This window comes from Lissotriton helveticus, chromosome 1_1 (genome assembly GCF_964261635.1).
Source record: "Lissotriton helveticus chromosome 1_1, aLisHel1.1, whole genome shotgun sequence".
Classification (NCBI taxonomy): Eukaryota; Metazoa; Chordata; class Amphibia; order Caudata; family Salamandridae; genus Lissotriton; species Lissotriton helveticus.
The window spans coordinates 278,249,797-278,266,674 of record NC_136057.1 but is presented as its reverse complement, the minus strand read 5'-3'; the positions used below and the strand labels follow the sequence as shown (position 1 = coordinate 278,266,674).

The window sequence follows — 16,878 nt, the reverse complement described above, 5'->3', positions numbered from 1 at the left end:
AACACCAAGGTTAAAAAATAGCCAAGACAGGGGAATTAATAAACTGTCTAGCGGTGGAACGTGGTCGACATGTTTCAGCAATTATTGGCCCTTTGGCCTTGCTTTCTTCAGGACCTAAATTTTAACGCTACTGCAAACAAAAAACCCCCTTAAAGTGAGAAAATTTGTGTTCTATAAAAGAGAAGAAGAATACTGGAACGATTTCATTATTAATTTAAATGTCACCTGAACCTTCTAGGTGTACTCGTTCCGATACTTCTTACGAATTCAGTATTTGACTGAAAAAGAAAAACATGGCATAAATACAGCACCCACCACCTGTTCATCACAGTAAACTACCTGTACACCATCGTACATTCTTAACGTAGGTGAGATCTATATCCAAGACCTTCAATCAATACACACTGTATTGTACTAGTGTCATCCATTTAGGTAGAATATGAAAAGGTTATTTACAAATTTCACGGACTACTTCTTACCTGATTTGTAAGAAGTAAAGACCTCACCCCACCTGGCTGCGGCTCAGGACAAAGGTGAAGCACCGCTCTGAAAAAGGTGAATAAATCCAACAGCTGAATCACTCACCACAGTGTCAACAAAAGATTCAATCATGCGTCGCTGAGACCTACTGTCATAGTAATGGGCTGGGGCACACAAGAGTATGGTAATGTGCTAGTGTGACCCTGCTGAACGGTATACTCGTTGTCATGCCCATTCTCAGCCCGTTCAATCAAGTGTCCATAAAGATGTCCACTCGTGAACATGGGATAATTCCATAGTTTACCGCCAGCTCTCAGCAAACTATGTATTATTAGGTTAAATAATCCTCCTGCCAAACGTGTGTCCCAAGGCAGTGATACCACATACATGTATGCATGCAGTCGCAGTAATCCCTTAGTTGTTTGTAAGAATGCCAGAAATGTAGCGATGCAGGATAAAATGCAATGGACCCATTATGCCAGAGAACTGGCTCAGTGTCAGTCGTCAGCACGGAATGCTACACCCTTTAATCAAGCGCAGTGTCAGTTGGCAAGACAGAATACTGCACCCTTTAGTCAAGCAAAAGCCAGTGGCATGACGAGGGAAAGTACTTAATGCTCTCGCGGAAAACTCACCTCTCCGTCGGTACTCCAACGCGGCATCTGAGCCGTCTGGGGAGGTGCCGGCAGAGTGTTTACACGCTCTATTTGTGTCCTGGCAGCTGATTGGCCGAATATGCCCACGTGATGCGGGGAAGGGACGCGTCATGCGTCGATGGTGACAGACGCGCTGTAGTTGGTTGGATGCTCAATGGATCAAACCTATAGCGTGCAGGGATAAGGTCGACGCTATAGGCAACCGACCAATCTAAGGCAGCCCCCACGTTGTTATGGGAATGCTAGGTAAATAAACACCGAGCTATGTTGTTTGCCTGAGGCAGGTCTATGCGATGTTCGTAAAAGAACATGCCTACTGCCATTCAGAATTTCGGTCAGCGCTGCAAAACTCTGCCAGTGGCAAGTAGGTGCAGCGCTGACCCGAAAGGTGAAGATAAACAACCGCCGGACTGCAGTGTTTACCTGGCTGAAAGTCTGTATAATGTTAATAAGAGCCAGCCATTGCCCCTCTGAGACTTGCAATGATAGTAGGTGTCCCCCTGAGAACATGCCTACTGCCATTCAGAATTTCGGTCAGCGCTGCAAAACTCTGCCAGTGGCAAGTAGGTGCAGCGCTGACCCGAAAGGTGAAGATAAACAACCGCCGGACTGCAGTGTTTACCTGGCTGAAAGTCTGTATAATGTTAATAAGAGCCAGCCATTGCCCCTCTGAGACTTGCAATGATAGTAGGTGTCCCCCTGAGATCAGAAGATCAACAGAGCAGTAGCAATATGCCCTGTGATCTAGGATTACCCCCTGACGATCAAGGCATGTAGTCAGAGAAACTCCTTAGGCAAAAGAATTGTTATTTTTAAAGGAATTTTTAATTCAGCACACCTTGATACTCGTTTGAACCTAGGTCACACCGCAGAGTATGGGTAGTGATGTCAGAACGAAGACCAGGGTATGTCGTCGTTCAACCCTATGCGGTCAATGCCAAGAGTCAAAACCCATTTCTGCTCTTTCTTGAGCAGGAAATTGCTCACATTAATGACATGTGACGGGATGAACGGTTTTTCTAGGACCGTCCATTTGAATGACGTAGGTGGATGATTCAAGGTGATGAAATGATTGGTAAGTCTTGTTGCCTGCCTCTTGCAGTTGATGGTACTTCTGTGTTCAGACAACCTCACCTTGATCTTACGAGTAGTCATCCCTACGTACCTAAGGCCGCAGGGGCAGGTGATCAAGTAGATTAACTTATCGCTGTTGCAATTGGTAAATCTCAATTGCCTCCAGGGTCTAGATGTACCAATGTCAATTTCTGTAGTCTTTGACGTCTGGGCACAAGATTGACATGTGCCACATGGATGATGACCGGATACTGGAGGGAGGTCCCATAGAGTACCCACTGCTCTCGGGGTCTCGTCACGTGGTCTAGTGTGGACCATTCGGTCTCTCAAATTGGGACCTCTCTTGAAGGAGAATAACGGCTGTGGGATCGAGTGGGGTCCTGAATTCAAGATAGACCAACGTTTCTTCACTGCTTTTTTGATATGGTTTGATAATGTGCCAAAAGTGTGCACAAAAGTGAGTCTGTCCAGTGGGGGTTTCGGGGGAGCAGGTTCCAGTATTGCAGCTCGACTGTTGTTACTAGCCCTTTTCATGGCTCGGTGTACCAGGCGGGGAGGGTATTTCCTGTTGATCAGTTGGGTCTTGAGGGCCGTAGAGTGCACCTTAAAGGCCGTGCCGGTGGAGCAATTTCTCTGAACTCGCAAGAATTGCCCGAATGGCAAATTATCCCGTAATGACTTAGGGTGATGACTGTCATAAGCCAAGAGGGAGTTCCTGGACATGGGTTTCTTGTACAGTTCTGATTGTAAACCACTAGGGGTGGCATTAATCATAAGGTCAAGAAAGGCCAGATTCCGACCACCAATCTCTATGGTGAAACGTAGGAAAGCATTCCTGCTGTTTAACCAGCCTAGGAAGTCCTGACAACTGTCCTTTGTGCCCCGCCAGACCACCAATATATCGTCGATATATCGTTTCCATGTTTTTATGTGGTCAAAGTATGGATTGGACTCAGTCAGGATATGTCGTTGTTCGAAGTAGTGTACGTAAAGGTTCGCCAGGCTGGGGGCATAAACGCTCCCCATACTGGTCCCGGACACTTGCAAGTATATATTCTCTTCGAACTTGAAAAAGTTTTTCTTCATCGCCAGAGTAGCACAGGCCATAATGAAGTGCACCGGAGTGATGGTGTCTAACTCCTTCGATTCAAGTAAAGACTGGATCACTTCAAGGGTTTCGTCCTGAGGTATGGAGGTGTATAGAGCCTCTACATCGAACGACACCAACAGATCAGTGGTAACATCAAAATTTACCTAGCATTCCCATAACAACGTGGGGGCTGCCTTAGATTGGTCGGTTGCCTATAGCGTCGACCTTATCCCTACACGCTATAGGTTTGATCCATTGAGCATCCAACCAACTACAGCGCGTCTGTCACCATCGACGCATGACGCGTCCCTTCCCCGCATCACGTGGGCATATTCGGCCAATCAGCTGCCAGGACACAAATAGAGCGTGTAAACACTCTGCCGGCACCTCCCCAGACGGCTCAGATGCCGCGTTGGAGTACCGACGGAGAGGTGAGTTTTCCGCGAGAGCATTAGGTACTTTCCCTCGTCATGCCACTGGCTTTTGCTTGACTAAAGGGTGCAGTATTCTGTCTTGCCAACTGACACTGCGCTTGATTAAAGGGTGTAGCATTCCGTGCTGACGACTGACACTGAGCCAGTTCTCTGGCATAATGGGTCCATTGCATTTTATCCTGCATCGCTAAATTTCTGGCATTCTTACAAACAACTAAGGGATTACTGCGACTGCATGCATACATGTATGTGGTATCACTGCCTTGGGACACACGTTTGGCAGGAGGATTATTTAACCTAATAATACATAACGCTAAGGATCTATAACGCAAAGGATCCATAACGCTGACATAATAATCAAAGAAGAATACTTGTTTTTAAAGAGCATAGTATGTTTTAATTGTCCGAACAGAAGAGTGGGATGTATGCAGTGAAACCGCTAAACCCAGGTTTCACATACCAATTTCGATTGCAAAGGTAAAGAAAAGTGCCTCACTCTTCGCCCTCATCGTTCGGAAATTTTTAAAAAAGCGGAAAAAGAAAGTCTAGAAAATTGGCTGTATAAATAATTTCCTGATGAAGACACAACCACGTGTCGAAACGCGTTGAAATAAACAGCCCCCCAACAATATCTGGGAAGACCTTAAACCTGCACATTAACCAGAACATATATCGTTTTTAAGAAATTTATTAATGAAAATATTGTATTAAGTGTATTGAATATATCTGTTTTGTTATAGGTTATTGATCAATTGTTTTATCACTAGAATTAAATTCTTAAATATCAGAAAAAAACTCTTTTTGTGTGTTCACCCCTTTTTTAAGTTTGTTGTTGAAATAGCCTTGGTTGTCCTTACAATTGTAGGCCTGGGTATATACTTTCGCACTGAACAATTTCCCTGTCCCAGGATTTTTATCCTTTCCAGGGGGTCCCTGATATATTACACAATGTACAAAAGTGTCACCTTTTGTTACAAGGTTATACACTTGAGTTCAACAGCCGATACATAATGTAACTCCTTGCTCTTCATTTATCGATCCATTCATATCTACAGCATGATAATCCTTTAGATCATGGTGCAGTAAGGCTGACCACATTAGCACTGCTTGGTGCCAGTCTTTAGTGTAATGCGCATTGGTCTTTGGTATTTGCGAAAATGAAGCAAAGCAGGAGTGTCAAGTTTCAGGCCCTCCAAACTGACAAATGCAGAAGTTAGATGGTAGCATGTTGCTTCGCCTTTGTCATTTCCTAATGCTTAGACTAAGGTTTCTAATGAACTTTAGTTCGTTTATGATCAGACCCCAGATTCTTTATTACTGATGTTAAAACCATTAGACTTTGCTCTGTTTCTTGACCAGAAGTGGGCTTCTTATCTTGTCAGTGCTCAGTCATTATCCTTTACTTTACCTGACAAGTTCTCTATTGGTGGCTGACCCAGATTTTTGCTCTCCGGCTCATAATACTTTAATGGGGTTTGTTGAGTGGCTCATTGTGTCTGTGCCACTTGATGTTTACTTCATTGTTTTCTCATCGTAGTCATTGCTGCATTTCAGTGTCCTAATTGAAGTATGTAGAATAGTTACAGATGTGTGGTTTATTGTTACAAATGAACTGTTTCAAAATGTAAGGTATTGCAGTCAATAAATCTTCAGTTTAATTATGGATATCTTTTATTTTCCCCAACTAAGGAGGAGAGCAATAAACCAGTGAAATCTCAGGGTCTGCTTGGGCCATGCCCAGTCGCTTCGTCTCGGCAAGAAAGAAGGTCGGCTCGGCACTCCCGAAGAAGAGAAAGAAAACTGCGAGACCAAGCCAACAAGACACCATCGAACCTAGACATCCTGGAGCTACACACCAGAGAGGTGCTGAAGCGATTGGAGATGTCATCGTGGGAAGAGGCAAGTATTCTACGAGTGCAGTGTCAGCCTCATTCTGTCTCACCCAAACTTGTAGAAGAAACAAGTGGAGCGCTTTCTCACCAAAACCATATTGTGTTTAGTTTGGAACTCCAACTTGGCTGGACGAGTCAACAAAACACAAAATGTAAACAGTCATAGCACTAAAGCTAATAAAAATAGTAAATAATTTTAGTGAAAGGGCACATACGCTTTAGTTTCAGACCTTTGTTCTTGGTAGGTTGTATTGAGACTGGAAAAAGGAAGAAGAACCACAGTGGAACCATAATTCCGGTTACTCATTGTTTCCTTCCTTTTAAACAGACTAACTGCAGATCCTAATCACCAACCTCACCGGTTTTGGCCTGGGCCATAGGTCCTTATGACGTTTTTTCTCGGGGTCCCTAAGTCACTGGGCAAGAATATGACTCGTTATTTAGCAAACCATTACTTCGCCGCTTTTTACTACGAAGTGTTTACTTTGCAATTACCATTACTACGCATGTTTTTAGTTCGCATACCTTTACATTGCAAGTGTTAATGTATGCGAACTAAAAACTTGCCTAGTAATCAAAACAGACATTAACCCCAACACTACACACTAAATTCAAATACACTACCCTACACATAAACCCTGAAACACTACCCAAACCCCCTAACACTACACTACCCTACACTACACAAACACCACAATAGTACTGTAAACCCTAAATCACTACCCCCTGCACGACCCTCCCCTTCCCCCAGCCTGCTCCCTACACTCACACTACCCTGCACGACCCCCACAACACTACCCTAAACCACTACACTACACCACAACACTACCCTAAACCCCTACCCCCTGCACGACCCTCCCCCTCCCCCCAGCCCACTCCCTACACTCAAACACATGACCCCCAACACTACCCTAAAACACTACACAACACCAGAACACTACAATAAACCCTATATCACTACCCCCTGCACAACCCTGCCCCTAGTCCTTTCACTACTCCCAAACACTACCCTGCACAACCCCCAACACTACCCTAAACCCTAAGACCCTACACTAACCCCACACTACCCTAACCCTACAACCCTACACTACACTAACCCCACAACACTACCCTTAACCCTGCAACCCTACACTAACCCCACAACACTACCCTTAACCCTACAACCCTACACTAACCCCACAACACTACCCTTCACCCTACAACCCTACACTAACCCCACAACACTACCCTTAACCCTGCAACCCTACACTAACCCCACAACACTACCCTTAACCCTACAACCCTACACTAACCACACAACACTACCCTTAACCCTACACTAACCCCACAACACTACCCTTAACCCTACAACCCTACACTACCCCCACAACCCCCTACACTACTCTACACTACACTAACACAAGTACACAACCCACAACTCTACACTACACTAACACAAGCCCCACTTACCTCGCGTTGTTCAAATGTTCTCCCATGAGGTATGGTGACTCCACTCTTAGTTGACAATTTGCATGGTTATCGGCTCCATTGTTAGAGATTGTTTCTCTCTGCCATTTGGGGCTTAGGAGCTAGTGAACACCACCTCAAGGTGCGGCAATCTTTGGGCTTCTGTTGGCATTGAGGCAATGTGTTGGAGTGGAGATTGAATCCAGCCCAGATGCTTGATGCCCCAACACCCTCCCCCCTAAAACTGCCTTAGATTCTAAAGAAACACCTTGTCGACCAAAGCACCCAAACACACTTCAAAGCTGAATGCCTTGTTGATGCCCCAAGCTTTGAAAACAGTCTGCTCAAAACCTCCTGGGTCAGATCTTATGTGTGAACCTTTGACTCCTGCGCTCAAGAAGGTGCTGATTGACAAGGCCATCACCTCTCCACCCCATCCAGACCACCACCAATCACTGAGTTCCTCCAAGGGGTCATCAAAGTCCTTTTCTGACATAGGCAGTCCCAGTCCCTATTACCCTATAAAGGAATTTGATTCCCCTCTCTACCCACATCCAACTGATCTCCCCTGGGAAGACTACGATATAGAGCCCCCACGGGACCACCAACCTCGAGCATATCCCAGTCAGGGTTTTCCCTCAGACAACACTGCTTCCTACCGTGGGATCATTCAGCACGCTGCAGCCTATCGCAAAGTAGACCTGCACACCACTCCCGAGTACGGTGACCTTTTACTAGAGACTCTGTATAGGATGGAGTGTCTCCTTCAGTTCCTTTCAGTTAAAATGAATCCCCAGAGACCATCAAGGAGCCAATGAAATCCTGGGTTTTTGCAGCTAAGATGAACAAAATAATAAACCTCCTCCCTCTCACCTAATGTACATTCGAGGAATGTCTCCCCACTCCCCCCATACTCCCTCGTGGTTGCTACCACTGGCAAGCAGCAGCACAAGCCACGGGTGCCTCTCTCATTCTGGTTAAGGAGAGTAAGCGGGGTTGACACGTTGGGCAAGAGGGAAGTGGTGGGTGCCTCAGCCTACTGGCGCTTTGCCACTTCAATGAGCCGTCTCATTATGTCTGAGCACAGTGGGATGATGTGGAGAACCTGTTCCAGCACCTCCGCCAGAACATAACAAAATGGGCAAAGAGAAGAGGGTGGAGGGAAAACTTATCTCTAAGGCCACTATTAATGTCCTGGATGCAGCCGATACTTCGGCTAGAGGGCTTAATACCTTCATTATTTTACATCCACTCCTGGCTGCACATCTCAGGCTTCAGGCCTGAAGTCCAGCAGCATTTCATCAACTTGCCCTTTGAAAGGGTATCTCCTTTTCAGACCACAAGTTGCTGAGATGCTGGAGAATATGAAGGACACAGAGGTGGCTAAACCCATGAGTGTCCTTCAACCAGGATCTCCTTTCAGAGGCAGCAGGGTAGAGGCTCATAAAGAAATCTCCCTCCCAGTCCTATCCGCGGCATCAGCAGGCTTACCACTAGCGGGAAATTCACAATACTGGTGGATAATGGATTCAGAATATATCAATATTTAGAAAAAATGAAACCGGTTTAAGTTGCTGTAAAACCATTTAAAATGTCAGCTAGTGACTGATGGATACAGAATATATTGATCTAAGGCTGGAAGATTTAGAAAAAGGAAAAACTGTTTATATTGGTATGCCGTCTGTTTAAAATTAATTTTTTTGTGCGATTTGTTTAATGTAGATGTTTTCCAACAGAATTGGTATCTGTTTACTCATATCTGTAGACGACACATATAATCAGCAAACCCAGTTTACATTGCTGTACCATCCATTTAAATTTGGTTTCTATTTGTTTATCATTGATTGTCTCCTGAAAAAGTTGTCTGATTATCCAGTCTGGTGAATAAGTGGAGTTTGCTCTAATATTTGCGTGTACTTGGATGGCCTTTGTATGATTTATAAGTGTTGATAATATTTTTATGTATACTTTGAAAAGAGACTGGCTGTGCCGCGACTTAACTACACGGTCTTTATATTAACACAATCTGCCCAGTCCACGTCCATGATGCATTTTACGAGTGATACACTACTATCTGGTTTCTGTACAAGTAGAGTCGAACTACTCATATCCATAAACGTACAGGGGTCATTATTAATGTGGTTAATTTGGTGAATCCTTTACTATGTTGAGAGTATTCTATTGTAGGCACAAGTGATACCAGATGTTCTACCGTGTGTCTACTTTATGTTCCTGATATGTCTCGGTTTGTGGCATTCATGTTTATTGTAGGAAACTGGCTCTGAATATGGTATTATCACTGGGTCGATATACCTTGCACAGAGTCCTGGGATTCCCTTGAAGTGTACAGGGCTCAGTGTAACACCCAAAGTGCCCTGTTGGTGGTAGTGTGTGTGAGCAGCCTTAAGCCTAACACAGAGGAGTACAAGACATTTGTTGCACAACAGTGATCAACAATGGACACAACACTCAAGAAGGAGATTCAGACCAATATTAAATAAATATATTTTGTTTGTATTTTATTTCAAGAGCATAATTTTTGCAATTAGGTAAATACGTTTTTAATTAAAAATACTTTTCACTTTGGAAATTAGACACTTGGAAACTTTTCAGCACAGTTCAATGTTATTTTATAGGTAAAACATCACAGTTAAGCAGGTAAGTAATGCACTTGCAGTCTGAGTCTTCAGCACCAAAAGTCAGCAAGGGTCAGGTGAGTACCAAAACTGCACCCCCAGCTGCACAGGGGCGGCTGTGTGCAGAGGTAAAAATCGGAGTTCTGCCCAATGATTTTCAATTGAGACTGGGGGTGGCTGGCACCACACTGTTTGGGGGGGTCTCCGTGCAGAGGCTGCAGGCGACGTCGGGGAGTCCTGGAGCGGTCAACCCACGGTGGACTTGGAAGCACTGGGGGACCTCGCTGGGACCGGTGGGCCACTCGAACTCAGGCCGTAGGCGATGGGTGCTATGGTAGTTCCAGGCGTCGGGTTTCTTTGTCCTTAGGAGGCTCAGAGTCTGTTTTTGGAGTTTCTTTTGAACAGGACTGCTTTTCACAGGAGATCCGGTCTTTGTTTGAGGCAGTCGGTCAATCCAGTGGTTCTGGAGGTCGCTGGCTGCAGGACAAGACTATTTTTGGTGCAGGTTCTCCGGAAACTACAGAATGGCCGATGGGGCTGGGGCCAAGTCATTTGTTCTCGGCAGTCTCCTCTGCTGGGCGTCTTCATTCGTCCTTTTTCTTCTTAGGTTGCAGGAATCTGCTTTCTTGGTTCAGGCCTGCCCCTAAATACTGTATTTGGGGAGGGTTTTAGGGGTCTCGGGTCAGTAGCCAATGGGCTACTGACCTTTGGGTGACTACATCCTTGGTGTGCTCACCCCACATTGGGGAGTGAGCGCAATCCCTAATCCTGATTGGGGAGTGCCTGCCATCTGCAAGATGGCGAGCACGGAAGAGAGGGCTTCACCTCGCCTCCCCCACCTGAGGGGTGGAGTTGGCAGAGGTGGGCACACCTTCTGGGCTGGCTAGTTTTTTCCACCTGTCTTACTGACGAAAAGGAGGGGAGACCGGAAGGGGGCCTGCTCCTGATAGCAGGAGAGGCTGGGGGTCGCATTACAAAGGCTGCCAGGCCTTTGAAGCTCCCCTGCCACAGATGGCTCTTCCTGGCCTGGGGAAGTGTTAACTCCGCGCCTGGAAAGGCTTTGTTTCTGGGCTCAGGGAGCGAAGGCTTCCACCCTAGGGATCCAGGAACATGTCTTGTAGTGGCAGGCTGGTGTGTACCAGTCAGGGAACCCACCAGAGGCTGGTCGTTTTTTAGGGGGGATCTCTAAGATGCCCTCAGTGAGCAATAAATCTCTCACTGGCATCAGTGTGGGTTTAATGTGCTGAGAAGTTTGATGCCAAACTTTTCAGTGTAGCCATTATGGTGATGTGTAGTTCGTAATGACAAGCTCCCAGCACCATATACTCTTAATGGCAGCACTGCACTTACAATGTCTAAGAATGGACTTAAACACTGTAGGGGTACACGGCTCATGCACCTGTAACCTCACCACTGGTATAGTGCACCCAGCTAGAGGGGTGGCTGATGTATGCCAGGACAGTGGGTTGTAGGCATGGGAGCACGCCAAAATCAACGCCCTCCTCAAGAAGCCCAAGGCGGACCCCAAGGATCTCAAGAATTTCCGGCCCATCTCCCTGCTCCCGTTCCCGGCAAAGGTCATCGAGAAAATCGTCAACATGCAATTGGCCCTCCACCTGGAAGACAACTTGGACCCGTCCCAGTCCGGATTCAGACGAAACCACAGCACCGAGACAGCCCTCATTGCCGCCACAGACATCAGGCGCCAAGTAGACAACGGCGAAACATCAGCCCTCAATCTCCTGAACCTGTCAGCCGCCTTCGACACGGTCTGCCATCGCACTCTAAAGACATGCATCCTAGAAGTCGGAATCCAAGAGAAGGCCCTTGACTGGACCACGCCGTTCCTCTCCGGCAGAACCCAGAGCGTCCGCCTCCCACCCTTCCGATCCGAAGCCACCGCATTCATCTGCGGCATCCCCCAGGGCTCATCTCTCAGCCCAACGCTGTTCAACGTCTACATGTGTCCTCGCACAAGTAGCCCTCCATCACAACCTCAACATCATCTCCTATGCAGACGACACCCAGCTCATCCTCTCCCTCACCAAGGACCCACACACCGCCAAAACCAACTTCCACGAGGGAATGAAGGCCGTCGCTGACTGGATGAGGAGCAGCCGTCTGAAGCTGAACTTGGACAAGACGGAGGTTTTCATCCTCTGACCCACCCCCTCAGCCTGGGATGACTCCTGGTGGCCGACCACACTGGGAACAGCACCAACATCCACTGACCATGCACCATGCACTCTGTACTAGTGGATCTCTGTGTATAGTCATAATTTAGTGAATAGTCCCGCCCATGTGCGTGGACCCCGGAGCAATAAAAAATAATCTCCCAGGCTTCAGCGACATGGGAGGAAGGGAGACAGAGTATGCATACTCAGTGGGGGGTCAGATTTAGCCTTCTTCCTGGCACACTCAGGGCACTTGTCGAATAAAGCTGGCATAGAGTGGGCAAAACTGGCTACAAAACACAGCAAAAGGAAGAGGAAGACCCCAGACGTCGAGTAAAACACTTAGAACACTTGAAAAGTGTCAAAAATTTAAGAAATACCCAAAAAGGGAGAGCTCAATGCTCCAGGGTCTTGCATCCTGGGATACCGAGGGTCTCTGGAGAGTTCCTTAAAGGCACGGTATCCCTTCTCCAGACACATAATGGCAGCCTATGGGGATTGTCTGTCCAACCCTTCCTCTCTATCATTTCAAGGATTTTGGTGAAGGGGAGTTTTCTCTACGAGGGAAACTTGGTAAAAATGTGTAAAATCGGACATTGTTGGCTATCCTTTTCACTGTTTAGATGACGTGGTGGCCTTTGTAACCTTGGAAGGCTGCATTGTTTGTCTTGATTTTCTCTTAAGTGTCTATGCAGGACTGCAAATAAGACAGTTTAAGAGATTATTTTTGATTGCTCCGGGGTCCACGCACATGGGCGGGACTATTCACTAGATTGATTATAACAGAGATACCCCTACTACAGAACTGGAGTTTCAGGTAAGAAACTACTCCTTCCTACAATCCCACACTGACATCAGTGTGGGTTTAATGTGCTGCAATGTTTGATACCAAATTTCCCAGTTTTCAGCAAAGCCCATCTGGTGCTGTGAAGTTTAGTAATGACAAACTCCCAGCACCCTATACTCTTAATTCCATTACTGCACTTTAAATGTCTAAGAATTGGCTTAGACACTGTAGGGGTACAGGGCTCATTCACCGGTACCCTCACCACTGGTATAGTACACCAAGCTAGAGGGGTGGCTGACCTATGCCAGGGCAGTGGGTTGTAGGTATGGCACACAGGGTTGTGTGCCATGTTGACTCTTCACTTTGTTCTGCACCTCAACAAGCAGTGGGTGTGGGTGTGTGTGTGTGTACGTGTACAGGGCCTCAAAGGGTGGCACAATAAGTGCTTAGACCATTTCTTCTGCTAGTGCCAGGCCTGCTGGATCTAGCCATGGAGTTGTTCCTTGCGCTTGCTGCAGCAAAATCAGCACCATTGAGACTCCAAAAGAAATACCGTTCACCGGAGCAAGATCCACTAAACTTACAGGCTGACCCTCCTCCCTAATCAGTGGTGCTTTTAGCAGCACGAAAATCTCTACCACCTCCTTCTGCTACCACTCCCCCTGGATAAGGAAAGCAAAAAGGTGGATTTGTCAGGACGCAAGGTTTGCAGCACGGCTGCTACGTCGATGAAATCGGCCAGTAGCACAGCCCTCTTAGGAAGGTACAACCGTGCTTAGTGGGGCTCTATCCTCTACTTTGAGGACCACCTCCCTAAAGAGCATCAGCAAGATTTTCTGGAAATCATTCAGGAGTGGGCAATGGTTTCCAACCAAGTCATTAGCGCAGCACTTTTCCAGCTTCGCCCTCTTCTACTCACACAGCGACAACGAGAATGAAAAGGGAAATGGATACCTTTTACAAGCAGTAGGACTAGAAAAAGCTAAAGAACAAAGATGTTCATTCCGCCCTTACCACTGACGTTTCTCCGCACAGAGGGCTTAAACCCCTCGATGGCAGTCAAACAGATCGCAACAATATCAGCTACCGTACCAATCACAGCACAAACCACAGAGAGGTTGTAACTCCCAACCAACCAGCGGCAGCAAAACCCTGAATACCCTCTTACGTTACCCACTCCGGTGGGGGGGAAGCATTGTAAACTATCTGGCAGAGTGGCAAAACATTACAAAAGACGCCGTGGTCTTAAAAATTGTCAAACATGGCTATCGTCTCAGATTCACTGTCCCACCACCATCCATTCCTCCAAAGCTGTCCACGTCTTGTCTCAACCTTTTACAGGAAGAAGTCAATACTCTGTGCCTCAAAGCGGTGGAACCAGTCCCTCAAAACCAATGAGGTCAAGGTATCTACTCGAAATACTTCCTAGTGCAAATGTAAGGCAGACAAGAGTTCATTACGATTCTCTTCCTTTGCATCGCAAGCAAGTGGATCCAGAGGGAAAAATTCAGGATGCTGGCCTTACAACAAATTTACCCTCCACTTTAAAGTGGAGACTGGCTTTGTTCGATAGTCCTCCACGACACAAATTTTCACATTCCGATCACAGTCCCATCGGAAATTCCTCCAGTTCGTCGTGGGACAGAACCAGTACCAATACGTGGTTCTTCTATTCTACCTCAATTCGGCGCCCAGAACTTTCTCCAAATGCATGACGGTGGTGGCAGCTCAACTTCGGAGACACAAAATCCTCGTATATCCTTACTTGGACGATTGGCTGATCAAGGCGTCCACATTCACAGAAGCCCAAAAGCATATCCAATGGTCGTGCGATCTGCTTCATCTCTTGGGTATGCATGTCAATGTTCAAAAGTCCACGTCCTCTCCGGTTCAGATTCTACATTACTTAGGAGCTACCATCGATAGGTTGTAAGATATGATGTTTCCTTCGGAGCAACGATTGTTTCCATTCTCCGAAAATGTCTCCATATTCATCGGATAACCCACCCATCAGTGCACATAGTCTCATCTCTCCTCGGCTCGATGGCCTCCTGCATATTCCTGACTCACAATGCTCGCCTCCACATGCAGCCTTTCCAGGAGTGCTTGGAGGACCAGTGGAACCAGTTCTCAGGGATCTGGGAGGACAAGATCACCCTCATCTCATTCTGTGGAATCTCTCAAATGGTGGTGTTCGCAGAAGAATCTCCCGAAGGGAATGCCTTTTCACCACCTTCCACCAACACAGTCCTTGGTCACAGACGCCTTACTGCTCGGGTGGGGAGCCCACATGGATCACTTACAGCTACAAGGGCTGTGATCCCCGAGAGACCAGTCATATCATATCAACCTTCTGGAACTACGAGCAGTACACCTGGCACTCAAGGCTTTTCATCCTTCTTTCACGACCAACAACCTGCTTGATTAAATGTACAATATAACCATCATATACTAGCAGGGGGGAGAACGCAGTCCAGAGCCCTGTCGCAAGAAGACCAATCGATTTGGCACTGGCTCATCGCCAGAAATCTAATACTGGTAGCTGTGCATCTTCCATGGGAACAGAATACCCATGCAGACCTGCTCCGCAGTGTTCTCGATGAAAACCATAAGGGGGTACTGAACAAAGAAGTCATGCAAAGTATCTTTAGTTTGTGGGGCACACCTTCTACATATCTGTTTGCCATAGTGGAAAACAAAAAATGCTGTGACTTCGCCTCCAGATTTTACCATCTAAAGTCACTAGGGAATGCCCTATGGATCGACTGGTCAAACACATTCCTTTACACGATTCCTCCAATTCCATTAATACCGACAGCCCTGCACAAGCTGGTATCCACAGTAGCCCAGATGATACTCATCGCCCCAGAATGGGCGAGCAACTCTGGTTTCCGGATCTCCTCCGACTACAGAGGTAAACTTTGACATCCCAACCTTTCATCTTTCGAGTCTGGCAGTATGGCTCCTGAGATAGAGCAGTATGGGCATTTAAACCTGTCTCAGGGATGTATGGAAATTTTAAAAGACGCAAAGCGACCATCTACATGCACAGATTTATCTTTTAAATGGAAGCGTTTTTGTATTTGGTGCTCCTCCAAACAAATTGATCCCGTGTTTTGCCAGGAAGAAGTCATTCTCCTGTATTTACACCTTGCTAAGTCTGGCCTTCAAGATGCCTCCGAGTCCACCTGTCTGCTCTCACGGCATACAGAAAAAATCCTTCACAAATTCCAGTTAAGGATTTCCTTAGAGGGGTTAAAGAAGGTGTTTCTCCCATTAGATACCCTTCCCCTCCATGGGAGCTGAATGTAGTACTGGACTCATTTCATTCGTCCAAAGTAGTGTTGTGCACACATCATAAGTTTCTCCCTAAAGTGGTCTCAGATTTCCACGTAAACCAATCTATCGCTTTACCCATGTTCTTTCCGAACCCTTCGTCTCCAGCGGAGAGGGCTCTCCATTCGCTGGATGTTAACCGCATGCGTGCGGGCGGAATTCCGCCCGTACGCTGAGATTTTCAAAAGCGCACTTTACGTGACGAGCTGAACTCGTCATCAGCTTGCGAGGAGGCTACCTCATGACGAGCCCAGCTCGTCATCAGCGTGCAAGGGGTTAAAAGGGTGTTAGAATTCTATTTGGACAAGACCAGGGCCATTCAAAATTCACAACAATTGTTTATCAACCATTCCGCACATGTTTAGCGACTTCTAAACAATCAATTTCTAGGTGGATTATCTCTTGCATTTTCTGCTGCTTTCCGCTAGCCAACAAATTGCTTTCGGGTTGGCCCAAACCTCACTCCACCAAAGGCAAGGCAGCTACTGCTGCCCTGATGAGGGATCTTCCTCTAGCGGATATTTGCAAGGCAGCTACATGGAGGTCAGTCAATACATTCACCAGGCACTACAGCCTGGACACAGATGCTAGAGCAGATGCGCAAGTAGGGCAAGCATCCCCCAAAAATCTGTTTACTTTACGGGGTTCATTTGTGGTATTCTATCTACACCACCGCCTTAGGGGGGATGAGCTTGCATTTTATGCAACGGTTATGACTTTACATGGAAATCCCCTACGAGAGAAGGTATAGTTTCTTACCTGTAATTCTAGTTCTCTCCTAGGGGTATTTCCATGATAGTCCTAAGCAGCCCTCCCTCCTCCCCGGTGGAGTGGACAGATAATCTCATGCTCCGTTGTTATGGGTTTAAGGTA

General features: G+C 46.7%; 1 protein-coding gene across 1 annotated transcript in view; it reads left to right on the top strand.

The window, feature by feature from the left end:
• KDM7A (lysine demethylase 7A) overlaps positions 1–16,878 on the top strand; it is a 351,499-nt gene that overhangs the window by 261,755 nt on the left and 72,866 nt on the right. The window contains exon 12 of the mRNA XM_078668115.1: positions 5,424–5,633. Within this exon, the coding sequence (XP_078524241.1) occupies positions 5,424–5,633 (210 nt within the window). The remainder of the gene's footprint in view (positions 1–5,423; positions 5,634–16,878) is intronic.